The 26,913-nt window shown below is 53.0% G+C and overlaps 1 protein-coding gene across 1 annotated transcript in view; it reads left to right on the top strand.

The window, feature by feature from the left end:
* Window positions 1-272: 272 nt before the first annotated feature.
* DGAT1 (diacylglycerol O-acyltransferase 1) overlaps window positions 273-26,913 on the top strand; it is a 32,545-nt gene continuing 5,904 nt past the window's right edge. Inside the window, exons 1-12 of the mRNA XM_082235738.1 lie at window positions 273-496; window positions 9,540-9,627; window positions 12,514-12,554; window positions 16,017-16,102; window positions 16,519-16,571; window positions 17,898-18,003; window positions 19,481-19,600; window positions 21,946-22,020; window positions 22,523-22,626; window positions 24,394-24,432; window positions 26,370-26,411; window positions 26,793-26,837. Coding sequence (XP_082091864.1) covers window positions 288-496; window positions 9,540-9,627; window positions 12,514-12,554; window positions 16,017-16,102; window positions 16,519-16,571; window positions 17,898-18,003; window positions 19,481-19,600; window positions 21,946-22,020; window positions 22,523-22,626; window positions 24,394-24,432; window positions 26,370-26,411; window positions 26,793-26,837 — 1,008 coding nt within the window. The 5' untranslated portion in view covers window positions 273-287. The remainder of the gene's footprint in view (window positions 497-9,539; window positions 9,628-12,513; window positions 12,555-16,016; window positions 16,103-16,518; window positions 16,572-17,897; window positions 18,004-19,480; window positions 19,601-21,945; window positions 22,021-22,522; window positions 22,627-24,393; window positions 24,433-26,369; window positions 26,412-26,792; window positions 26,838-26,913) is intronic.

The raw sequence follows: 26,913 nt of genomic DNA, 5'->3' as shown, positions 1-26,913 counted from the left end.
ACAGCAAGAGAATTAGCAGCTTGGCGCAACTTCCAGCAGGGACGCCCCGAAAGGGTTAATCCCCGGGAGGCCACCTCCCCCAGAACTACTCCTCCCGGCAGCCCCCGCGGCCACCCTCCAATCCGGCGCCTCCCAGCATGCTCTGGGCGCGGCGCCGGAGTACAAAAGGCCCCTCCTTTCCCTCCGCTCGCCTCCGACCCGCGGCGCCTCGTCCCGCGACTACACTTCCCGTGGTGCTCCGCGCGGGGTGTACGGCGTCCGCGAGGCGAAGTTTTGGCGGGCGGGTCATGGAGGCCGCTTGCGAGGGGGCGGGGCGCGGGGACGCGCCTGAGGAGAAGCAGCGGCAGCGGCGGCCGGAGGAGGCGAGCGGCGGGATGGGCGAGCGGGGAGCGGCGGGGCGGCGAGCGGCGGCGGCGGGGGCGCCCCCAGGAGGAGGGGGCGACTCGCGGAGGGGCGCCGGAGACGCCGCCCACCCCCCCGAGGGCGGAGACTTCAGGTAAACTCGGCGCCCCTCAGACCCGCCGCCGTGACAGGACGCCCCCCTCCCCTCAAGAAGGGGTCCTCGGGGGGAGGAGGAGGCTGCCCTCCGCTCCAGTGACCCCCCCGTCTCCCCATCCCTCTTGGGGGGTTCTGAAGGGCAGCAAGGACACCGCCCCCCACCCACCCAGGGGCGCTGGGGGGTCCGCGGGGGTCGCTGCAGCCCCTCGTCTTTGGGGGGAGGCGGAAGAAAGCGGGGGTCTCGACGGGGTCCCCCCGCCCGGGACCCCCAGAGCGGCCCTTACCTGCGTTGGAGGCGGGGGGGGGGAAGGAGTAGGCTGCCCTCCGCCCCAGTGGCCCTTTGGACGGGGCGGGACTCCCCCGGGGGGGCAGTGGGGTCTTCAGCTCCCCCTCCCGTCTCCTCATCCCTCTTGGGGAGCAAGGACACCGCCCCCCACCCACACAGGGGCTCTGGGGGGTCCACGGGGGGCGCTGCTGCCCCTCCTCTTTGGGGGGGGAGGCAGAAGAAAGCGGGGGTCTCGACGGGATCCCCCTCTCCCAGGACCCCCAGAGCGGCCCTTACCTGTGGGGGGGGGGAGGTGGAGGGACTCATCTGTTGCCAGGTACACGGGGAGGTTTTTTGGGGGTCCCTCCTGCCTTTGCACTACCTTGCGGGAGAGGTACCCCATTTTCCCGAAAGTAAGACATCCCCCGAAAATAAGACCTACTTCCAGTTTTGCCTCTGGCTGTAATGTAACGCCTCCCCCAAATATAATGCCTCCCCAATAATAAGGCAACTCCGGAATATAAGGCCCCCGAAGCTACTGGAAGGCGTTATTTCCTTTTTTGGTGGGGTTCAACAATAAATGTGTGCAGTATTCTTCTTCATGGAAAAATAAGACATCCCCTGAAAATATACCTAGCGCATCTTTGGGAGCAAAAATTAATATGACACACTCTTATTTTTGGGGAAACGGGGTAGGAAAAACTCACAGGGGGCTTATGTGTTTCCCCCCTTCATTCCACCCCATGGTTAGGCAAACTAAGACCTGGGGGCCGGATCCGGCCCATTCGCCTTCTCAATCCGGTCTGCGGACGGTTCGGGAATCAGTGTGTTTTTACATGAGTAGAATGTGCCCTTTTATTTAAAATGCACCCCTGGGTTACTTGTGGAGCATAGGAATTCGTTCATTTTCTTTTTCTTCAAAATATAGTCCTGACCCCCACAAGGTCTGAGGGACAGAGGACCGGCCCCCTGCTGACAAAGTTTGCTGACCCCTGTTCTACTTCCTTCTCCCCCCAAATCTAGTTTGGGGTAGAAATGGGTTGCTGAGATGATGGCTCTAGGGCACCCATTTCACGCCCTGGGTAAGCTCTGAGCAGAGTTGGTAAACCAACCCCCCTTCCCTCCTCCTTGTGCTCCCTGCCCCCAATAAAGTAGCTGGCCTCTTCTCAAGGGGCAAAGCAGGGCAATACAGAGGAGCAGTGAGCAGGGTGTGGCTCCTGTCACCATCCCCGCTTGGGTTCGACTTCTGACCCTGCTCTTGGCTGCTTTTCTTCCCTTTCTGCCTTCCTCCCCCCATGGCCAGGCTGCCTATCCTGCGTGACTCACCCTAGGATTTCACATACACTTTGAGGGTCTCTGTATGTTCCCTGCAAATGCAAATGTGCTGCCTGGGTGTGCAAACCAATTGTCACAAGGTCTTCTTGGCCATAGGAAATCCCAAAGCCCTACTCCACAACTTTGGGTCCTGCCTGTCTTTTGAGTCACCTCAAGTGGTTGCTCTACCTGTCTAAGAATCTGGACAAAAGATACCTGGCAGCAGGTCTCACCAGCTTGTGCCTCGCCTGTTTTGCAAACAGAAGTGGAGAGCCCTCTCTGTCCTGTTTGCCAGCCCTGTTTTATTGAAATGTTGACACCTTGGTTTCCTTGCCTGGGGCTCTGTGCTGGGGTGGAGCAGATCCTTGGTCTGGATTGGGTGCCTCACTCCCCCGCTTGCCAAAAGCTGCCTTGGAAGGAGACGTGGAGGTGCCCGTGCTGGGGACAACTGGCTCTCCAGCTGTGGCAGATATGGCACCAGGATTCCTAGGGGGCCCACAGCTGAGCAACAAATGAGCCTTCCTTGGTCCGGTAGACCTGAAGGAGTGTCTCCACCCCCATCGTTCTGCCCGGACACTGAGGTCCAGCTCCGAGGGCCTTCTGGCAGTTCCCTCCCTGCGAGAAGTGAGGTTACAGGGAACCAGGCAGAGGGCCTTCTCGGTGGTGGCACCCGCCCTGTGGAACACTCTCCCACCAGATGTCAAAGAGAACAACAACTACAAGACTTTTAGAAGACATCTGAAGGCAGCCCTGTTTAGGGAAGCTTCTAATGTTTGAGGCATTACTGTATTTTAGTATTGTTTTGGAAGCTGCCCAGAGTGGCTGGGGAAGCCCAGGCAGATGGGCGGGGTAATTATTATATTATTATTATTTCTCTTCAATTCCCAGCCTGGGATTGTGGACTGTTTGTCCCTCTATGTCTGTAAGGCAGTGGTAGGCAAACTAAGGCCTGGGGGCCAGATGCGGCCCAGTCACCTTCTAAATCTGGCCCACGGACAGTCCGGGAATCAGCGTGTTTTTACATGAGTAGAATGTGTGCTTTTATTTAAAATGCATCTCTGGGTTATTTGTGGGGCATAGGAATTCGTTCATATTTTTTCCCCCAAAATGTAGTCCGGCCCCCCACATGGTCCGAGGGACGGTGGACCGGCCCTCTGCTCAAAAATGTTGCTGACCCCTGCTGTAAGGCTTTCCCTTCCAAAGACTTGGGCAAAGGCCTTTTCGCACGGAGGGGTCTCTGCCTCCCCCTGCAGATGCTTAAGGCAGCTCTTGGGCAAGAATGGCTTTTGTGCCTCCTCCCTGGGGAGGCTGGCGGTTGTAGTCTGGCTGAGAGACACTGGGCTCAGCGGCCTGATCAAAAGAGCCTCAAACGGTGTGGCTGCTGCAAAGCCGGAAGGAGCAAGGACTCTTGTGGGGCAGAAAGAAGCTCTTCGATTGAGGTAGCAGCAGGAGGCTGCGCTCCTGCGTCTCTGCTCAAAGGGCACAAAGGGCACAAGGAATCTGAGCTGAGTTGCTGCTAAGCATGGCTGACCCAGAAATGCTCCGTTGTCGGCGGTGTTTTTTTTTTTTTTTTGGGGGGGGAGCCCTTTGAACTCAGCTCCCCTCCTTGCTGGGTTCTTGGGCTCTATGTTGCAGTTCCAGCATCACAGCTCCTAAAAGCGGAAGCTGGTATTTTGAGACATTTGGGTTTTTAATACAGTGGTACCTCGGGATGCAAACGGGATCCGTTCCGGAGCCCCGTTCGCATCCTGAACAGAACGTAAGATGCAACAGTGCATCTGCGCGGGTCGCGTTTCGCCACTTCTGTGCGTGCGTGTGACGTCATTTTGACCATCTGCGCATGCACAAGCGGCGAAACCCAGAAGTAACAGCTGGGTTGCAGCGGAGTGCAACCCGAAAATACTTAGCCTGAAGCGTATTTATCCTGAGGTATGACTTTACTGGGCCGTGGGTGGCGCTGTGGTCTAAAGCACAGAGCCTAGGCCTTGCTGATCAGAAGGTCGGTGGTTCGAATCCCCGCGATGGGGTGAGCTCCTGTTGCTCGGTCCCTGCTCCTGCCAACCTAGCAGTTGACACCTGGGCTCAAATCCCCACTTGGACATGAAGCTCACTGGGTGATGCAGTCACTGCCTCTCAGCCTAATCTACCTGCCAGCGTTGTTGTTGTAGATTAAATGAGGAAGGGGGAAATGGCCGTGTCCGCCACCTTCAGCTCCTTGGAAAAGAGGGGGGTATAAAATGCATTAGGGCCGCGGGTGGCGCTGCGGGTTAAACCACAGAGCCTAGGACCTGCCGATCAGAAGGTCAGCAGTTCGAATCCCCGTGACGGGGTGAACTCCCATTGCTCGGTCCCAGCTCCTGCCAACCTAGCAGTTCGAAAGCACACAGTGCAAGTAGATAAATAGGTACCGCTCTGGTGGGAAGGTAAACGGCATTTCCGTGCGCTGCTCTGTTTCGCCAGAAGCGGCTTAGTCCTGCTGGCCACGTGACCCGGAAGCTGTACGCTGGCTCCCTCGGCCAGCAAAGCAAAATGAGCGCCGGTGTGATGGCCTGGGATTCCGATTCGGAGGATGAAACAGAGGAATCCCAGCCTGCACAGGAGTCCCCGCCTCCAGGGCCGGCTGAACTGGGGCAAGGCTTAGATGCGGAGGAGCCTGCACCTGTGGCAGTGCATCAGGAGCTGGCCCCAGGTGAAGCCCTTCTGGCCCCAGAGGTGCTGGATGACTCAGTGGCCACAGGTGAGCCTCCTCCAGGGCCCAGTAACCCTTCGGCCTCTCCTGATCTGCAGAGGCTTAGGGCAGAGAGGCGAAGGGAACTGGTTGCCCCCAGGAGGAGTGCTCGCCTTAAGGCCAGAGGAGGCGGGGCTCCTGGGGGTCGGGACCGCCCCTGACCTTAGAAGAGGATAAAAGCCCAGTCAGGCCGGCCCCAGGTTGCGGGAGCAACGTCGTTGTTGGCTACGGACCTTCCTGTGTTCTTGATCCCTGCTCGGCTTCCTGTTCCTGACTATCCGGTACTCCTGTCCCCTGCTCGGCTTCCTGTTCCTGACTATCCAGTACTCCTGTTCCCTGCTCGGCCTCCTGTTCCTGACCATCCAGCATTCCTGTTACCTGCTCAGCCTTCTGTTCCAGCGTTCCTGTTACCCGCCCGGCTCTCTGCATCGGACCTCGCCCCTCTTCGTGTGGACTCTGCTACACTCACGGTACCTTACCCCCGGGACCAGCACAGTCGCAACCCCAGAGTCAGGCATGACTGGACCTAAGGTCAGGGGTAAAGGGACCCCTAAACATTAGGTCCAGTCATGACCGACTCTGGGGTTGCGGCGCTCATCTCGCTTTATTGGCCGAGGAAGCCGGCGTACAGCTTCCGGGTCATGTGGCCAGCAGGACTAAGCCGCTTCTGGCGAACCAGAGCAGCACACATAAACGCTGTTTACCTTCCCGCCGGAGCGGTACCTATTTATCTACTTGCACTGGCTTGCTTTCGAACTGCTAGGTGGGCAGGAGCAGGGACCGAGCAACGGGAGCTCACCCCGTCGCGGGGATTCGAACCGCCGACCTTCTGATCAGCAAGTCCTGGGCTCTGGTTTAACCCACAGCGCCACCCACGTCCTAAGGGCTACCTTTACCTTTTTATGACTGTACTATTTCTAGTGACTCATAAGCTTTTCTGGGACCAGCAGCTCAGGGGCATGAACTTGAAAAATGTGCAGGTGAATAGAACACCAGGTTCCCCACAATATTTCGGCCCTTGGAGAACTTTGTCTAAGCTGCCCGGTATGTGTGTGTCTGAGGCAGTCATTGAGGCACTGATCTGCTTTTATGAGCTGATCACTTGTGGGCAACTTCCGTAATCTTGAAGGGGTGTTTGGAATGAGCAGTGATCCATAAGGACATAAGGAGAGCCTGCTAGATCAAGCCAATGGGAGCCCATCTTGGCCAGCCTCCTGTTCTCACAGTGGCCAACCAGATGCCCTAGTTGGAAGCCTGCAAGGAGGATTCGAACGCAAGATCCTTCTTCTGTGGTTTCCAGAAACTGGCATTCAGAAGCATTTCCATCATGGCCAGGAGCAAGGAGGGATGTATTCCTAGAGCAGTCAGGTATCCTCTCCTACCTTCCTAGACATTCCCACAGCCATCCATAGCTCTCTCCTCCTCCATGAATTCGTCCTGTCTTTTAACGCCACCCCTGCCTCCTGCGTAAGGGAGTTCCAGAGTTTAACTCCATTGCATGAAGCGTTTCTCTGTCCAATTTCTCCAAAAGTCAGAAACGACTAAACAGAGGCCTCAGCAATATATCGACGTAATGCCCAATACCGGGTTGAAGTCCAAATCATGTTTTTGGTTTCATAATTGTTGACCTGGTGATATTTCACAAGAGTGTGTGTGCACGCTATGCAGAAATCACAATGTGGGGAAAACCATGAAGCAAACCAATGCTTCTAGACCAGGTTTCCTCAACCTCAGCCCTCCAGCTGTTTTGAGACTACAATTCCCATCATCCCTGACCACTGCTCCTGCTATCTAGGGATCATTGGAGTTGTAGGCCAAAAACATCTGGAGGGCCGAGGTAGAGGAAGCCTGTTCTGTACATTCTTGCAGTCCCTGTTAACTCGGCTCATTTCTCCCCTGGCAGTGAATCCTAGGAGCAGGAGCTGGCAAAAATCACATTGCGGGGAAAACTGAAGCCAGCCCATGGCTCTGCGTAGCTCCATCCTTATTTTAGATATCGGTACAGTATATCAGTGTTTAGCTGATGATGTTGAAAACCAGACATTGCCCAGCCCTACTGCATGCCATGAATAATTTTATAAATTTCTGTCATGTCACCTCTTATCTTTGTGACGCTTCCTGTATCGAAAAAGTGGAAGCTTGCCTAGGAGAATGTGGTTTTCTCCTGCTAGGTCAGTTCCCTTTCTTGGTGGAATGTACCCAGTGGGTGGCTGGCCTCCAGCTCAGCCAAGAGATTGAGATAAAAGGCTTATCCAAACAGATTAAGGGCTGTGATGGATGCTCCAGCAACACCTCCTTGCTTGGGGCTTAATTCCTGGGATTAAGAAACACCCTGGGGTCAAGTAGGGGAAATGGCTCAGATTTGTGGAGGGGATGGAAGATTGTTGGGCTGGAGAATGCGTAAGAATCTCTCCCTCTTGCCTCATGAACCTAATTCAGTGGTGTCCAAACTTTTTTCAAAGAGGGCCAGGTTTGATGAAGTGAAGGGCTGTGAGGGCCGACCAAAGAGCCAACCAAAATTGTTGACCTTTTTTTAGGTTTGAAGTTGTTGAGCGTTTTCCCCCCAGGATTCTGCCCTGGGAATTAAACTGCAACAGGGGCCGGATAAAGCCAACTGCCAGATTAGGCCCCCATAATGGACTTTGGCCCCTTCATGGATCACTGCCTTGCCATGGCAAAGGGGCTTAAATAACCCAGAGAAGCTATGAGCCATGCCGTGCAGCGCCACCCAAGATGGACAGGTCATAGTGGAGAGTTTTGACCAAACATGATCCACCTGGAGTAGGAACCGGCAAGCCACTCCAGTATCCCTGCCAAGAAAACTCCATGGACACGAGATGGTTGGATAGTGTTCTCGAAGCTACCAACATGAGTTTGACCAAACTGTGGGAGGCAGTGGAAGACAGGAGTGCCTGGCGTGCTCTGGTCCAGGGGGTCACAAAGAGGCGCTTCTCCCCGCCGCCAGCCTCCAAACCGGGTTGGGGGACAGTGGGATGGCGGCGTTCCGCCTCCCCGCTGTCCCCCGAGCTTGTGGGGCTGGCGGCAGGCAGAAGCGTGCTTCTCCCCTCCGCCAGCCTCCAAACCAGGTCGGGGAACCGAAGCCCGGGGCGCGCTGTGCAGCTTCGAGATGTAGGCGGGCTCCCAAGGCTTGCGGAGAGCTTCCTGAAGCCTGCATTCGCCCCATAGGACGCACACACATTTCCCCTTCATTTTTGGAGGGGAAAAAGTGCGTCCTATAGGGCGAAAAATACGGTATGTTTTTATTGAAATTTTATTGATGTTAGCTGCCCTGAGCCCGGCTCTGGCCAGGGAGGGCGGGGTATAAATAAAGCTTATTATTCTTATTATTAGTCCAGGAGCCTGAACTCACAGTGGCCAACCAGGTGCCCCCACGGGAAATCCTCAGGCAGGATCCAAGCCCCCTCCTCTCTCAAGGTTTTCAGCGGCTGCGAGGGCAGAGCACAGCTTCTCTGGATAATAGTTATTGAGAGCCCAATCCTAGAATCTGAGTTGGAAGCGACTAGGCCTGGGCAACACCTGCTTCCCAAGCGTTGTGATATACATTGGCACCTTGGTTTATTAGCTTAATCCGTTCCGGAAGTCCGTTCTTAAACCAAAACCATTCTTAAACTGAGGCGCGCTTTCCCTAATGAGACCTCCTACTCCTGGTGCCAGTCCACCGTTCGGATTCTGTTCTTAGACCGAGGTAAAGTTCTCAAACCGGGGCACTATTTCCAGTTTGGCGGAGTTCGTAAACCGAATCGTTCTTAAACAGAACTGTTCTTAAATCGAGGTATCACCAGCTATAAGCATTGTGATGTACTGATAGAATAATGATAATACGACTAAAATTTATTATTTCTATGCTACGCATCCGACTGGGTAACCCCAGCCACTCTGGGCGGCTTCCAACAATATCTCACAATGTCTGAAATAAGGATGGAGCTCTCTAGAGGCATTCATGGTTCTCCCCCCACCTTGTGATTTCTGCACACACATATCAGGATTTGTGATATATTGCCAGGTCAAAAATTATGCAACCAATATCATGATATGGACTTCAAACCAGTTTCTTGGATGATACCAATATAAGCCCCACTCCCCCCCAAAAAAATTCTGACTGTGAAAAGTTAAATTTGCAACCTTACAAAAATTGGCCTTTGTGATATCGCCGCTGAAACAGACATACGGTAAATTGGAATGGGTGAGAGTGCCTGCAGAATTTTAAGGGAACGGCTTATAGTCGGGTATTCTTTTTTTATTCCCCCCCCCCCGAATTTTAAAGGTGCGGCTTCTATTCGGGCCAATACGGTATATCGCCCAGCTCTGGAACATTGCAACCCCCTGCAATGCAAGAATCTCAGCTGCAGCATCCATGACGGGTGGCAATCAAGCCTTTGCTGAAAACCCTCCAAGGAAGGAGAGGTCCACAGCCTCTCCTCCATGAACTTGTCTAACCTCCTTTTGAAGCCCTCCCAAGTTGGTGGCCCTCGCCGCCTCCTGTGGAGCAGCGCCCCCTCTGCAAAACCCCCGGTGCCTCCCGGATGCTTTGATGCCCATCCGCCCCAGTCGGCACTGGGGAGAAGCCACAGAAGGTTTTGGGCATGCGTGCTTTGGGGTGCGAATGTGGCTGTGCATTAACCTCTTCTCCCTGCCTGCATCTAGGGCCAGCCTGCTTCTGCTCCTGCTTCCTCTAACCTCTCCATCCTTCCTTTCTTCCTCCTTCCCTCCCAGATGCCACAGACTTCAGGATTCCCTGCTGAGCTCAGCCAGTGGCTACAGCAACTACCGGGGTATATTGAACTGGTGTGTTGTCATGCTGGTGAGTAGCAAGAGTTTGCCCCTCTGCCCTTGACCTCCTGCCTTGAGGCTGCTTGGCACCCTGTGCCAGGTCTCTCGCTGCACCTCTGCCCTCCGAGTCTCCCGGCGGCAGCCTCAGCTGCCAATCCCCAGGCAGAGGCACCCGGATTCCTTCCCTGCAGAGGAGCTGGCCAGGAGCCAGGCAGACAGACATACTCCAGGGGCAAGGAGGCCGTTGTGATGGCACAGAAGGGCTATTGTGGTGTCAATAGGCCGGCAATCTGGCCCCGGGACGCTGTCTCCTGGCGTAATAATGATGATGATGATAATAATTTATACCCCGCCCATCTGGCTGAGTTTCCCCAGCCACTCTGGGCGGCTCCCAATCGAGTGTTAAAAACAATACAGCATTAAGTATTAAAAACTTCCCTAAACAAGGCTGCCTTCAGATGTCTTTAAAGATAGCTGCTTATTTCCTTCACATCTGAAGGGAGGGTGTTCCACAGGGCGGGTGCCACCACCAAGAAGGCCCTCTGCCTGGTTCCCTGTAACTTGGCTTCTCACAGTGAGGGAACCTCCAGAAGGCCCTCGGAGCTGGACCTCAGTGTCCGGGCAGAACGATGGCGGGTGGAGACTACTTCAGCTAATCAAGCAATCAAGTCAGTGGAGGCATGCTCCATCCATCTGAAGAGAGCCTCCAAGTTCAGAGGCAGTGTACCTGTGAATATGAGATGCTGGGGCACACACAACACACACACATGCCTGAGGGATGCCTGTTTCTGCCTTCACGCTGACTTTGTGGGCTACCTGGAGCACTCACGGTTGCCATGGAAATGGGGTAGTCTGGTCCAGTACGTTCCTCTAATAATAACAGTAATACTTATAATTTTTTTGTTTATGCCCTGCCCATCTGGCTGGGTTGCCACTGCCACTCTGGGCAAGGGGCAGCCCCAGCAGAAACTGGTCCTGCCAAGGTGGACAGAGGCATTGGCGAAGCCTGGAATTAGTCTGTGAAGCTGAGCAGGCAGGACTTGGAAAGGAAGACGGGCAGCCTGTCTGTTCTTTTGCTTTGATGCTACTCCTGCAACACTCTTGGGTGGGGGGGGGGGCGGCCTTGGTGCTTGGCTGGTGAAGGCAGCAGCTGGCACGTACTCCAGAGCGCTCTCTGGCCCCCTAGCCACTGGGCTCCACTCTGAGGCTGCCCTGCCCTGCCAGGATAGAAAGCTATGTGATGCTTCCAGGAAAGGCTCAACTTCCAGACTGGGATGTTAATGGAAAATTAGCTTTCAGTGCCTGTTCTCTCCCACCGTGCAACTCCACTTACCCTCTTTGTGTAGGGGGCTTTCCGGTTTCAACCCCCAAACCTTTCTGCTTTGGGTTCAGCTGGAGCCAGAATGTCAGGGACCAATCCCGAAAAGGCCCCGCACTTTGAACTGCCGCCTGTGCATCCCCATCCCTATCCAGCTTATTCCTGAAGCCCCCCTTTGCTGAAGTACAACCCCCCCACACACTTCCTAAGGGGAAAACTGTGGCTTGTGGGCCTGATCCCTCCTGCTATCCCCACTCCTTGTTGCTGGGTGCTGGGCAGGGTGGAGAACACTTCCTTGCTCTGCATGCCATGTTAAGGGTGGGCTGGGCGGAAGAAATGCTCCCTTTTTCCTCCAAGGCAGCCCGGATGTTGTTTAAGCTCCCTTCGGCCCGTCTGTCCCCAGTGAAGGAGAGGCGAGCTCAAGAACGCAGCAGGAGGGTGGTGTTGAAAGAGGAAGGACCCTCCCCCTTGCGGAGTCCCTTCCACCTTTGCTCCCCACGACCTTTGCTCCCGGGACTTAACCCTGCTCACCCTCGATTGGGAAATCAGGAAGCAGGCAGGCTTGTGGTTTAGCAACATGCCTCGCTATCTTTCCATCTCTTTCCTTGTCCTCCTCCTCTGTAGCAACTGCTCAGGGTGAAACTCGCCCACACGGGCTGGAAGGCATGTGCCAAGACGGTGTGGCTCGTCCTGCTGCCCATCCCACAGCAAAATAATGATGATATTAATTTACTTTTATCCTGTTCTTCTGGCACTCCGGACGGCTTCCAATAAAATATAAAAACAGTAGAACATTGAGAACTTCCATAAGGAGGTGAGCTCGCATTGCAGAGTGGAGATTAAACGAAGAAATAGTAAACAGTATAGAAATAGTAGAGGAAGGTAAAAATAATAAAAGAGTATTTTGAGTTTGACCTCAATCAATGGGTGGATGAGAAAGGGGTCTGGGACGGAAGCAATGCAGTCCTAAGGGGCTCACTAATACAACAGAATGCCCATCTGAGGAAGTTGGAAGAAAGTAAAAAATTGGAAATAGTTAATGTGTTAGGAAGGAAAGGGAAAAAATTAATACAAAAACCTGGAAATGAAGAACTACTACAAGAAATTAAACTATTACAAACAGCTCTCTAAGCTGCCTGATCAGTTGCCAGAATTGTAGCTGTGTTGCCCCCGGTTGCTCCCCTCCCAAACTGATCAGTCCCACAGAATCGTCTTTAGTGCTGGGGGAGGGCGGGACCTGAGACCAGCCTCCCATTGCATTGCATTTTCTCATTTGTATCCTTATTTATTTCACAAAATTTATGCACCTCCAAGCGGTTTAGATAAAGCCATAAAAATTGGGGGGGGGGGGGGAGAGAATTGCAATACATTGAAACGTACAAGAAGTTAAAACACTAAATCAGATTATAATTCCCTTCTGCATTTCTAAGCGTGTGGGCAGGCTTGTCTGAACAGGAAAGTTTTAGCAGAAATTCTGCACTGCTGGCTATCAAGAGACGGTTATGACCGGTTTTTGAGATTGGGATTGGAAGGAAAGGGGTTGGGGTTGGCATTTCCTGCAGGAGCTGCTGCTCACTTCTACCCCTTCTTGTCTTCCAGGTCTTGAGCAATGCTCGCCTCTTCCTAGAGAACCTCATCAAGTAAGTCTTGCGCTCCTCTTCGGTTGGGGTGGGGGGCTGGCAGCAGTGGAGAGACCTCACCTGGGATGCTACAATTCTGCCATAGCAGATCAGAGTGGATGTGACAGGCTGCCTTTGGGGGCAGGCATAGGCAAGCTCCGGTCCACCAGATGTTTGGGACTACAATTCCCATCATCCCTAGCAAACAGGACCAGTGGTTATGCTCCGCGCAGGGCTGCCCTTGAAGCTGTCCCAGAAACTCCAGCGGGTGCAGGATGCTGCAGCAAGGCTCCTCACGGGGTCTCTGCCATGGGAGCATATTCATCCAGTGCTTTTCCAGCCGCACTGGCTCCCGGTGGAGTACAGGGTCAGATTTAAGGTGCTGATTTTGACTTTTAAAGCCCTTCATGGCCTAGGACCCTCGTACCTATGGGACCGCCTCTCCCAGTATGCCCTCAAGGTCCATAAATAGCAACACCCTAGTGGTCCCGGGCCCTAAGGACGTTAGATTAGCTTCAACCAGAGACAGGGCCTTCTCAACACTGGCTCCGGCCTGGTGGAACGCTCTGCCTCATGAGACCAGGGCCCTGCAGGATCTGATTTCCTTCTGCAGGGCCTGTAAGACAGGTATATTCCGCCTGGCCTTTGGCTTGGAGCCAATTTGATTCCCTCCTCCTCTTTTCTTTTTCCTTTCTCCTCCTGTGACGAGGCTGCATTTTAATATTTTAATGTTTCAGTATTTTAATTCTTGTATTTTAATCTTGTTTTTAAATTGTAGTCATTCAACTTGTTTTTATTACTGCTTGTTAGCCGCCCTGAGCCCGACCTTGGCTGGGGAGGGCGGGGTATAAATAAAAAGTATTATTATTATTATTAGTCCCAAACATCTGGAGGGCCAGAGTTTGCCAATGCCTGCTTTGGGGACCTGTCTCTTGTTGCTCTCAGAAGCAGCAAGGAGGAGGGCAGATCCTGGGACCTTGGGGGGGGGGGAGAGGAGGGGAGGGCTGCAGCTCAAGGCCAGAACACCTGCTTGGCTGCAGAAGGTCGCTGCTTCAATCCTCAACATCTCCAGGCAGGACTGGGAGAGAGCCATGGTTGCCAGACAGTGCAGGGACATAGGAAGGCACCCTCTCTGAGTCGGACCATGCAAGCTCAGCACTGATGGGCTGGCAGGATTGTTTCGTGCTGCTCCAGAGCGGAGGACTCGAACCCATGGCTTCAAGGGACAAGGAGGTGCCAACTAAATGTTACGGAAAAATCTGGGTGCGGGGTTACTCTGCCACCCAGCTCATCGGACTAAGTCCGTGGGTCCCTGCGGAAGAAAATGAGCTCAGCCGGACACAGGAGCAAACTGCAGAAGGTCCAAGTTTATTGCGCAACAGGTTCAAGGCGAGATTGAACAGCGAGAAAGGGGTGGCATGAACTTTTGAGATTTCCCTCCATGTCCCAGAATACAGTGCATGAAACGTCACGAATACATTATGGGAAGGTTGGGTTTCACAAGTTACATCATGAATATACTTTACACGTCATGAATACATTATGAAAAGGTGGGATTACATTAATTAGCATTTTCGGATGAGGGAGGGGGGATATGCGGAGCGGGAAATATACATAGATACACATTTATTGAGTACCGGTGGTGGCAAGACAATGGGCCAGGAATATACATCGTCTGTCACCTAGTATTGCCCGAAGGAAGGATTTGCAAAACTATCTGACAGGATTAAGAAGTTCCTGCGTACGTGACCTGCCGCTTTGGGGATTATGGAAGTAGGGACAGCATCATGGAGTCCAAGGGGAACTGAGTTGAATGGCACCGAGAACGAGCAGATCAGAACCACGGCTGATTTTATATCAATTTTTGAAGATTTCAGTGATTTCTAAGCCACTCTGTACTAGAGAGCAAAAGCAGAAACAGAGTGGATACATTGTAACAGGATTTTGACAGTATTACTTGAGAGATTATGGAGGACAGGGGAGGGGTGATGGAGTCCTAGAGAAATTGAGCAAATATATTGTAGTGAAGAAGACATTGCCCCCCCCCCCCGTTCCGTATCATAAACATTAGGAGGAACTTTATGAGGGCAAGAGCCATTCAGCAGCGCAGAAGAAGATGACCTTGGGAGAGATGGCTGACTCTCCTCCCTTGGAGGTTTTTAAGCAGAGCTTGGGTGACTATCTGCCAGAGATCATTTACAGGTGAAACTTGGAAAATTAGAATATCGTGGAAAAGTTCATTTATTTCAGTAATTCAACTTAAAAGGTGAAACGAATATATGAGATAGACTCATGACATGCAAAGTGAGATATGTCAAGCCTTTATTTGTTATAATTGTGATGATTATTTCGTACAGCTGATGAAAACCCCAAATTAACAATCTCAGAAAATTAGAATATTAAATGAAATCAGCAAAACAAGAGCTTCTAGTTTCTCCCTCCCCAAGTGGGGTATCCCTGGGCCTGGGGTGGCTTGATCCCGAGAGTGCCTCCTTGTCAATGCGCAGCTCGGCTGCCCAGCACATCTCCTGGTGTTGCAGGAAACCCGCCCCCCCATCATTCAGTTTGTACAAACACGACACTCACACACGACATATGCGGCATTTCTGTTATAAATTCATAGTAAATCAACCGTACATCGGATTTACACCAGTCCACTTTTATTTTGCTCCATGAAGGAAGGACTATCAAAGGGGGATGGTTTGATACAGGACAGCCATAATCCCTTAACCCTACCAACACGTACTCAGGAGCCCTGCCCAGTTGGCATGGCAACCTTGAGGGTCCCAGACAGAAGACCATCAAGGACACAAGGGACTTGCATATGGGAGTGGATTCAACACAGACTGGAACAAAGGACAATGATCAGCTCTTCCCTCTGGGGGCAGGAAACTGCCAACTCCCCTTTGTCCTCTGGAAATGACTCATGGGGAGGGGAAAAGGAGGAACAAGCCAGGTGACAAAATACTCAGGTTATTTCCACAACCCCTCCCTCAACCCCTCCTTTTTGTGATGTGTCAATGATGTAGTCATGATGTAGTTGTGATGTAGTTCTAGGGGTGTAGCTTGGGGGATTAATAGCTAATAAAAGTTGGGGTCTTCTTTTGTTCGGGACTTCCATCTTGCTTCATCTTGTTGTGGGTGGGAGTCCTGTCACGACAGTTTCCAATAAAGGCCAAGCCTACAGGCTGCTGTTTTGCTCCAAATTGTCCTGGTTGGTGTCTTTGTTTTTTGCCCAAGGGAGCCCTCAGATTCCTCCGTTAACACTGGGAAGCCAAATGCATCCCGTCGTCCTGCCCTTCTCCCAAAGGACATGGAGCCAGCAGACCGGAGAAGGCCTTCTGCATCAAGCAAGTCCTCCCATAGGGGTGTGGAACAAAGGGCTGCAGCTTTCTCACCCAAGCCACCTCCTTCCTGGGTCTGCATTGTCCGACTGGGATGGAGGAGAGCGTGCCTCTGACCATGCGCTCCTTCCCTCCTCAGGTACGGCATCTTGGTGGACCCCATCCAGGTCATCTCCCTGTTCCTGAAAGACCCCTACAGCTGGCCTGCCCTGTGCCTTGTTATTGGTGAGTCAAGTGATCTTGGCATTTGTCTTGAATTTCTCTGCGCGACCCAGCAGACGCCTGGTCTCCGCTTGGCTCCTTCCACTTGCACCTCTTGAAGAGCTTCTTGCTTACAAAACTCCTTGCGGCCTCTGTGTCCTGCAGCTTTTGGGTCCCTGGTGCTGCTGGTCTCCTGCACCGTTCAGATCAGGGCTCTTGAGTGAGGCAATGCGTGTGCATGAGAGAGAGAGAGAGAGAGAGAGAGAGAGAGGTTGGAGGTGGCAGGGGATGAATGGATGGGAGTGCCTTTCTGGGGTTCTGCTAGATGAGCCTTGGGTCCCTTGCAAATTCCTGGGCTGGCTGAGAACAGGGACCCAAATCCTTGTTCCTGGTTGCCTGCACTGCCCAGCAATGATTGCCAACATCTGCTTTCCCCCCAGTGGCCAATGTGTTCGCTCTGGCAGCTCTGCACATTGAGAAGAGGCTGGCGGCGGTAAGTGTGCTTTGGGGGGCAGGCTGGGACCCCTTGCGAAGCGGGCTCTCTTTAGGGCTTAGGCTCAGGCTATCTGAAGGATCGTGTTCAGCCATAGGGACCAGCCCGGGCTCTGAGATCTTCAGGGGAGGCCCTTCTCTGTTCCGCCACCCTCACGGGCATGCTGGGTAGGGGGCGCAGGAGAGGGCCTTCTCGGAGGTGGCTCCTCCAAGACTTTGGAAGTCCTTTCCTAGAGAAGCCAGACTGGCTCCCTCCGTGTTGTCCTCCTGCTGGCTGGTGAAGACCGGGTTTTCCCAACAGGCCTTTGGGAACTGACTGTTCTTCTTTTTAAGGAAGCGCTTGTCATAGTGCTGCGCTGTTTTTATTACCAGTATTTTAATTTACACACACACACACACACACTGTATTTTTCGCTCTATTGGACGCACCGGACCATATGGGGGGGGAGAACAGGGAAAAAAATATCCCGCTGGGCTCTGGAGGCTTTGGGTTCCTTTCAACCTGCTCTTTGGGGCTGGCAGGGGGGGGAGCGCTGCTTTCCCCCACTGCCAGCCTCTAAACCAGGTCGGGGAACAGTGGGAAGGCGGCGCTTTGCCTGCCCGCTGTCCCCGAGCTTGTGGGGCTGGCAGTGGGGAGAAGCACTGCTTTCCCCACCGCCAGGCTCCAAACCAGGTCAGGTTTGGAGGCTGCTGTCCGCAAGCCTTGGGAGCCCGGTGGGAACTCCAAAGGCTTGCGGCTATCTGCCCGAAGCCTGGGGCGCACTGCGCAGCGTGCCCCAAGCTTCGGGATGCAGGCTGCTATCTGCAAGCCTTTGGAGCGCGGCGTGCACTCCCGCCGTGCTCTGAAGGCTTGCAGATAGCTTCCTGAAGCTTGGAGAGCGAGAGGGGTCGGTGCGCACTGACCCCTCTCGCTCTCCAGGCTTCAGCGAAAGCCTGCATTCGCCCCATAGGGATGCACACACATTTCCCCTTCATTTTTGGAGGGGGAAAAGTGCGTCCTATAGAGCGAAAAATACAGTGTATGTTATATTTCACACACACACACACACACACACACACACACACACACACACACTGTTTTAATCCTATTAGAGTTTAATTCCCCTTTTGACTGTTACTGCTGATAATGCTTTCAGCTTTGTATCTGCATCATATTGATTTGTTTAAGCTGCCTTGAGTCCTGGTTTACAACACCCTAATATCTCTTGATAATGGGAGGTATATAAATTGAAATAATAAGAGCAATAACAGGCCCCCCTTTTAGGGGTGGGCAGGTAGTGCTTAAGGTGGCCATAGAGCATTGCCCCTGTTTCCCTTCCTTCCGCAGGGCTCTATGTCGGAGCACCTTGGGGCCGTCCTACACACCGTTAACCTCCTGACAATCTTATGCTTCCCTGCACTGGTGACTCTTGCTGTCACCTCCATCACGCCAGGTGAGTTGTCCACTTGCTCTGAAAAGGCGGCTTTCTGTTGTGGGCTCCTGGGCGGCAGGGCCCCCCTAGATTGGGGCTGGGAAGCCTCAGGCCTGGAGGCTGGTTGCAGGAGAGGTGTACGTTTCTTCTCTCTCTCTGCATAACTAGCCTATTGTTCAGAATCAGCATCTGAATTTGACATCCCACCCCCTTTTGCCTGGTCCGTCCCACCCGCCTCTCACATCTGGCCCCCAGGAGGTTGCTTTGAAGGGAATGCGGCCCTTGATTTGAAAAGCAGCTTGTCTGAAATAAGGTTGGAGCTACAGAGAGGCATTACCTGGCTTCACAATTTTCTCCACATCGTGACTTTTGGATAGTGCACGCGCAGACACACACATGTCATGATTCGTGATATATCACCAGGTCAAAAATTATGGAACCGATACCACAAAACGGGCTTCAAACTGGTTTGGGGTGCTGTATCGCTCTCTTGCCCAGCCCTACCACTTGTGACCCAGGCAGAGGTGGGCCGTGAGCTGGGAGGTTTCTGATCTCTCCTTGCTAAGAAGATGCTGGCGCACAAAGTCACCTTGTCCTGTTTCCCCCCTCAAAGTAGCCTTTGAGAAGAGCTACCTCTTTTCCATGGGCGTTGGTCAGTGTTAATGGAGAAATCTGAGGGCTCTCTTGGACAAAAAAACAAGGACACCAGCCCAGGAATACCAGAGCAAAACAGCAGCCAGGAGGCTTGGTCTTTATTGAAGACTGTTGCGACAGGACTCCCACCTGCCACAACGTGGAATAAGATGGAAGCCCCAAACAAAAGACGACCCAAAATTTTATTATCTGCTAATTCCCATGTTACACCCCCCCAAACTACATCATTCATACATCACGGTTACATCATGAAAGGGGAGGTCTGGTGGCCGTAATCTGAGCATCCTGGACCCTGCCCCATGGTTCCCCTTGCCCTCCACCAAACACCCATCAAGTGAAACAAAATAGATATTTACATTTCCCTGTTTCCCAGCCAAGTTAATCACACCCTTTTGTCTTCATCTGGGTTTATTTCTGGAATGGCTACCTATCTGGTACTCAGGTATCCGGATGCCAGGGATAATCACTCAGGCAGAGGGGCTGCTGGATAGCTGAGCTCACATGTCTAGATGAATTTCTGAAGTTTTCCCAGGGAGCCAGTACATAGATACATTTATCAGTGAATTCTTACATTTGGTGTTGTGCCGCAAAGGCCTTTGAACAGATAGGAAGAAACTGTGGTGAAGTGTTTTGTGGGGACAAATCACAAAAGTCACAAAAGTGATTGTGCTGATTTTGGTAGTGGGCTGCATGTGCATGATATCTGCTGGAGGGGCAACCCCCCCCCCCGAACCTAGACATAAATTCCTGCAACATCAGGGAGTCAGGCTGGCTTCACCCCCTTCCTGCCTCTGGGGCTGCGTGTTGCGTCTCTCACTCACCTGCTTCTCTCCTCCCTCCGCAGTTGGGGCCGTCTTTGCTCTGAGCGTCCACACCATCCTTTTCCTCAAGCTCTTCTCCTTCAAGGATGTCAACAAGTGGTGCCGGGAGAAGAGGCAAGCCAAGGCCGCCCGAACCCGCTCCGGTGAGCTCTGACTCTGGGGAGATGGGGGGGGGGAGCCAGGCCTGGTGGGGGTACCTGAGACCCTTCCTGCCCCCGAGTGCCAACTGGGGCTTTGAAAGAGGGTTGGACAAATTCATGGAGGAGGAGAGGGGTGTCCGTGGCTACAAGCCCGGCTGGCTAGGCTGTTCCTCCTCTCTTGGAGGCCACAAGGCTCCTGAGACAAGCTTCTGGAAGCCACAGGAGGGGCTCAGGTCCTGTGCGCCAGTTTCCCATGGGGGCATCTGGTTGGCTGCTGCCAGAAGAGGATGCTGGCAACACGAAGACCAGAACACTAGATAGCACTGCAATTCTTATTGCATGATATACATGATTTAGTACAACAAAAAAATGTGTACACTTGTAAATTCTCTAATATACAGTGGTGCCTCGCAAGACGAAATTAATTCGTTCCGCAAGTTTTTTCTTCTTGCGAGTTTTTCGTCTTGCGATGCACGGTTTCCCATAGGAATGCATTGAAAATCAATTAATGCGTTCCTAGGGAAACCGCCTTCAGACCAGGTCTGGGGACAGTCTGTCCCCGGACCTCTTCTGAAGGCTGGGGGGGGGGGACAAGGGCTTTTCTTCCCACCCCCAGCATTTTAAAAAAACCCGGGACAGCGGAGGACTTCTCCGCTGTCCCGGCGATCTTAAAATGCTGGCGGGCGGCATTTTAAAATCGCCCCGGGACAGCGGAGGACTTCTCCGCTGTCCGGGGCGATTTAAAAGCCCCTGGGAAGGCAGGCAGGGGGGACAAAGACTTTCGCCCCCCGCCCGCCTTCAGGAGGTGTTCCTGCCCCCCCCCCGCCCGGCTTCGGAGCAGCGTTCCGAAGCCCGGCGGCGGGGGCAGGTGTTCCCGCCCCCCCGCCCGGCTTCGGAGCAGCGTTCCGAAGCCCGGCGGCGGGGGCAGGTGTTCCCGCCCCCCCGCCCGGCTTCGGAGCAGCGTTCCGAAGCCCGGCGGCGGGGGCAGGTGTTCCCGCCCCCCCCGCCCGGCTTCGGAGCAGCGTTCCGAAGCCCGCGGCGGCGGGAGGAGGCGTTCCCGCCCCCCCGCCCGGCTTCGGAGGAGGTCCGAGGACAGTGGGGAAGACGCGCTGCGCTTCCCCGCTGTCCCGGAGATTTCCCTATGGGCTTTCGTCTTGCGAAGCAAGCCCATAGGGAAATTCGTCTTGCGAAGCGCCTCCAAAACGGAAAACCCTTTCGTCTAGCGGGTTTTCCGTCTTGCGAGGCGTTCGTCTTGCGAGGTACCACTGTACTTGAAATCAAATGAACACAATCTTTGAAAGTCTGTAGAAGTATAAGAAGTCTATAGTTGAAACAAAGTAATAGATGCTACCCTGTGGGCTAAGCGGTAAAAATAATTTAGGCGTTCATGGTGCCAAAGTAGTAAGTGAATAACAACGTAGCACGGTGATCCCGGATAATCTGATTGTTTGCTGGAATCTTCTTAGCACAACCCATAGATTAGAAAAATGCACATAGAGCAGTGGTCATGAGGATATGTATGTATCTTATCCGGCACCTGCCCACACTGCCAAAAGTACCAAAACCTGGTTAAATGCCCATGCTTCTCAGAGGTCCAATATTGCTCTATTTGCAATCCTTGTTTTGCTGATTTGATTTCATATTCTAATTTTCTGAGATTGTTAATTGGGGTTTTTCATCAGCTGTACGCCATGATCATCACAATAACAAATCAAGGCTTGACATATCTCGCTTTGCATGTCATGAGTCTATCTCATATATTAGTTTCACCTTTTAAGTTGAATTACTGAAATAAATGAATTTTCCGCGATATTCTAATTTTCCGAGTTTCACCTGCATTAGAGAATTTACAAGTGTACACATTTTGTTGTTGTTGTACTAAATCATGTACATCATGCAATAAGAATTGCAGTGCTATCTAGTATACTAGTCTTTGTGTTGCTTGTATTGTTTGTTGTGTTAAGTTTGCAACACGGGTTTGTTGTTCTGTATGGAAGAGGACGCTGGACTGGTTGGGCCCCTTCTGACCTCATCCAGCTGGCTCCTCTTCCATTCTAATGTCCTTTTATGTGCATCTTTATGGTCTGAGTTGACTTCTGGTCTAAGGGACCCCAAGGGTCATCTAGTCCAACCCGCTCCCCCCAATGCAGGAATAAGGCAACGACTGTGGGTAGCTCAGCTGGTAGAGCAGGAGACTCTGAATCTCGGGGTCGTGGGTTCAAGCCCCATGTTGGGCCCAAGATTCCCGCCTCGCAGGGGGTTGTTCTGGATGACCTTTGGGGTTCCTTCCAACGCTGCCTTTCTCTGACCTGTGTCCTCTGACTGATGCCCTTCATTGTCTATTCCAGCTGCCGGGTCGCAGAAGGCCAATGGGAACGTGGCCTCAGGGGCCGTGGCTTACCCAGCGAACCTGACCTACAGAGGTAATGTGGGCAGGCAAGACCTGGTTGGCGGGCGGTTCCCTGTAGCTCTGGCAGGGTTGGGGGGATCTGCGGCGACGCCATCCTGGGGCTGAGACTCCTGACACCCCCCCCTTCCTCTGGGAGGCTTTGTGGCACTTGCCTTCCCCTGGAGTGTGATGGCTCCGAGGTCAAAGGTCCCCTGGGATTCTTCTGCTCCCTACCCCCCACGTTGGGGAACAGGGGAAGCTGCCTTGTTTGGAGTCAGACCATTGGCCCATCTAGGGCAGTGTTCCCTGCACTGACCGGCAGCAGCGGCTCTCCAGGATTTCAGGCATTCAACTTCCCCCAGCCTTGCTTGCCTGGGGAGATGCTGTTGGAGGGGGTGGGTGGGTTGGGGACGGGGTATTCTGCACGGAACACGCTTTGTCTGTGCCTGAGCTGCAGTCCTTTTCCCAAAGGGAGGGGCCATCTCCTGTTTGACGCCCCCGCCCTTAACGCCTCTCTCCTTCTATTTCCATGGCAGACCTTTACTACTTCCTCTTCGCACCGACCTTGTGCTACGAGCTGAACTTCCCGCGCTCTCCTCGCATCCGCAAGCGCTTTCTGCTGCGCAGGCTGGCTGAGATGGTGAGGCCCCTGCCCTGGGTCTGGAGGCGACCTGTCTTCGTTGCCCCCTGCCCACCCCCAGCTCCCCACCCCCTTTGCAAGGCAATGAAGGCTGTTATAGTCAGACCTCGGGTTAAATGTGCTTCAGGTTGAGCATTTTCAAGTTACGCTCCGCGGCGACCTGGAAGTAACAGAGCGCGTTACTTCTGGGTTTTGCCGCTTGCGCATGCACAGATGCTAGAAATGATGTCATGTGCATGCACGGAAGCGGTAAAACTCGTGCATGCGCAGTTGCGTCTTACATTTTACTCAGGATGCGAACAGGGCTCTGGAATGGATCCCGTTCGCATCCAGAGGTACCACTGTATTTTCAAATTTGGGGAATCTTCCCTTTGAGTCGAACATGGGGGAAGCCGGCTGCGAGTCCCTGTGACGGTGGCTGAATATTTAGCGCAAGTTGCGCACACCTAAGGACCCCCCCCACGCCAAGAAGACTCTGCCTGCCTCCCCTGTCATATTGGAGGGGTCAGGAATGCACCCACTGTAGTGTTGGGGCTGTAGGGAGGGGCTGGGAACCCCTAGCAAGGAAGGCTCAGGGTCTTGGAAGGCCTGCAAGGTTGTGGGAAAGAGTTTTGGCCTGGAGGCTGGGTGTAGGGCCCATCCTACCTGGCTGCCGGCCGAGCTGCTGATAGGAACATAAAGAGACCCCTGCTGGATCAGGTTAATGGCTTATCTGCGCTGTGGGTTAAATCACAGAGCCTAGGGCTTGCCAATCAGAAGGTCGGCAGTTCGAATCCCCATAACAGGGTGAGCTCCCGTTGTTCGGTCCCTGCTCCTGCCAACCTAGCAGTTCGAAAGCACGTCAAAGTGCAAATAGATAAATAGGTACCCCTCCAGCGGGAAGGTAAACGGCGTTTCCGTGCGCTGCTCTGGTTCGCCAGAAGCGGCTTAGTCATGCTGGCCACATGACTGGGAAGCTGTATGCTGGCTCCCTCGGCCAATAAAGCGAGATGAGCGCTGCAACACTCAGAGTCAGCCACACTGGACCTAATGGTCAGGGGTCCCTTTACCTTTACCTTTTAGTCAGCAACCAGGTGCTTATTATGGGAAACCGGCAAGCACAACATGAGCGCCACACCCTGTTTTGGGAAGCCCTGTTTAGGGAAGTTTTTAATGTTTGATGTTTTATTGTGCTTTTAATATTCTGTTGGGAGCCTCCCAGAGTTGCTGGGGAAACCCAGCCAGACGGGTGGGGTGCACAAAATACATACATACATACATACATATTATGGCACTGTTCCCTCCTGGCATTATTATTATTATTTATTATGCCACGGAGAAGCAGGACTAACATGTGGAGATATGCTCCAGAGATCCAGACTGTGGGGAGCCCCAAGTAATTAATAAATAAAATTTGGACTATAAGTTGATCTTTTTTATTTTATTTTTTTATTTTTTTATTGAAGTATTATGATTAGATATTCAATTGGATGTTTTTATTGGAAAATGAATAAAAATGATTTTTTTAAAAATATGCCCTTGTCCCCTCCTGGCTAGCAGCCATCGACTGTCTCCCTCTTCCATCCATGTGTCTGATCCGGCTGTTAAAGTCTTCCAGTTTGGTGGCCGTCCTGCCTCCTGCAGGAGTAAGTTCCATAGATTAACGAGAGAAAAGGACTTTCCGCACCTGACCTGAACCTTCCAGCCTCCCGCTTCCTTGAACATTCATGAGTCTCGTGCTGATAGTGTCTCACTCCTGGCCTCTTCTTTTTCTCCCCCCTTTTCAAGCTCTTCTTCCTCCAGCTGATGGTGGGGCTGATTCAGCAGGTAAGTGGGGGCAGGTGGGGCTTGCTCTGTACCTGCTGCTGGCACCGTTGAAGCACAGGGCATGGCAGGGGGTCCTTTAGGCACCACCTGGGCAGGGTGCCTAAAGCAGACCACAGGCTCTCTCTGGTTCCAGTCTGGAAGTCGCCAGGAGCTGCCCTGTGCCCCCTTCTGGAGTGTCTGATGCAGAGTTGGGGGGCAAACAAGATGCTGCAGCAGACACGGGAGGCCAAGGACGGGAAGGGGTGCAGAGATGGTTGCCACCTTCCCTGATTCAACTGCTAAAACCGTTTGGAGGTACTGGAACACTCCCGTTGAACATCTGCCTGACTTGGCAGTTCTGCAGGGGTGCTGCATGTGGGCTGAAGCTGATCTGCCTAGATGGAAGCTTGTTACGTTATTACCGTATTTTTTGCTCTATAACACACACTTTTCCCCTCCTAAAAAGTAAGGGGAAAGGTGTGTGCGTCTTATGGAGCGAATGCAGGCTGCACAGCTATCGCTGAAGCCAGGAGAGCGAGAGGGATCGGTGCGCACCAATCCCTCTTGCTCTCCTGGCTTCAGCGATAGCCACGCAAAGCCTCTTGAGCACAGCGGGAGCACTCCTGCCTCTTCGCTCAGGAGGCTTTGCGTTGAGGCTTCCCGCTTGCTGTCCTGGCTTCTGGCTTAGCCATGCGCAGCCTCTTCCGGGCAGGGGGAGCCTTCATCCTGCTGCCCGGGAGAGGCTGCGCGCGGCTGTCCCAGAAGCCAGAACAGCAAGAGGCTATCCCAGAAGCCAGATCCCTCTTGCTGTTCTGGCTTCTGGGATTCAGAATATTTTTTTTCTTGTTTTCCTCCTCCAAAACATAGGTGCGTCTTATGGTCTGATGAGTCTTATAGAGCGAAAAATACGGTGCTTATTTAAACATTTGACATACCGCTTTGCTGGAATTGTCTTCCAAGTGGTGTGCAAAAAAAAGTAAAAAATGATTAAAGCTAAGATCAGACTTTGGTGGAAATTCTTGTTGGAATAAAAAGAAAAATTCTTCAGCGAGTGCTGGAAGTCCAAGAGGGGAGCAGGAACTGAAGAAGGGTGATGGTGGTTGGAAGAGGGGTCTGTTCAGAGTCTGAGACCTTTCTGTCTAGGTAGGGGTCCGAGCAGGGACTTTTCAGAGCTTGGTGGCATGTTTTGGGTCCCAGTAGCTGGATGAGTTGGGGCAGCCTTGCTTTGTGATCAGAGTTGGGGGGGTTCTCTATACTGCACAAGGGTGACTTTTCTTTCCTCCAGTTTGGAAATTGTTTCCCATTTGGTTGTGTATTTTTTTGATGTGGTTTATTTATTGTTTGTTGGGACGCAGGTGGCGCTGTGGGTTAAACCACAGAGCCTAGGACTTGCCGATCAGACAGTCGGCGGTTCGAATCCCCGCTACGGGGTGAGCTCCCGTTGCTCAGTCCCTGCTCCTGCCAACCTAGCAGTTCGAAAGCACACCAGTGCAAGTAGAGAAATAGGTACCGCTCTGGCGGGAAGGTATACGGCGTTTCCGTGCGCTGCTCTGGTTCGCCAGAAGCGGCTTAGTCATGCTGGCCACATGACCCGGAAGCTGTACGCCGGCTCCCTTGGCCAATAAAGTGAGATGAACGCTGTAACCCCAGAGTCTGCCACAACTGGACCTAATGGTCAGGGGTCCCTTTACCTATTTATTGTTTATGACTTTTGTAATTATGTAAATCTTGTTAGGCTGTAAGCCGCCTTGAGCATTGTTTTTTTAACTGTGGAAAGGCAGCATACAAATAAAAGATGATGATGATGGTGATGACTTCTGTGCCACAGGGCCAGAGAACATTCCCTCAAACCAAGGAGGCTAAGCTGGGTTGTATCTTATGGGGCTGGGTAGATGACCCCTGGCTTTAACCTCCCCCCCGGGCCCTATTAACCTGATTTTAATGTGTGCTTGTTGCAGTGGATGGTCCCCACAATCCAGAACTCCATGAAGCCTTTTCGGGTAAGCCATGCCCTGGGGATCCCCTTCTCCACCATGGTGCTGGGGAACTGCTTGTAGACACCCCCCCCAAAGAAAGCAGGACTGGCCCACAACGTGCCCTTAGAGCTGTCATGGGAAAAGTGGGGAGGGAGAAATGATACGCTTCTGAGTTTTAAAAAACCACAGCTTAGCTTATGGCTGGCCTGGTGGCCTCTTAGGTGCTCAGCACCTGCAACTAGGGGAGGGGTCTGCAAGGTGTGTTGGTTGCCAGCGTCTCACAGGAGAGCTGCCTGGACAGCCCACCCTCCAAGAAGACACAGGGGCTTGGTGCTTTCTGCCATGCACACCCCGGATGGGTCAATGACACTCTGCAGCTGACTCTTGCTCTCCTCTCCCTTGCAGGATATGGACTATTCCAGGATCATCGAGCGCCTTCTGAAACTAGCTGTACGTACCACAAACTGGGCTTCCTTCCCAGGACACCTGGGCACAGAGGGTTGGGATGGGGATGGGAGCAGGCCGC

This window comes from Podarcis vaucheri (genome assembly GCF_965113315.1).
Source record: "Podarcis vaucheri genome assembly, chromosome: 8".
Taxonomy (NCBI): Eukaryota; Metazoa; Chordata; class Lepidosauria; order Squamata; family Lacertidae; genus Podarcis; species Podarcis vaucheri.
The sequence above is the reverse complement of the archived record's forward strand: the minus strand, read 5'-3'. Positions and strand labels throughout refer to the sequence as shown.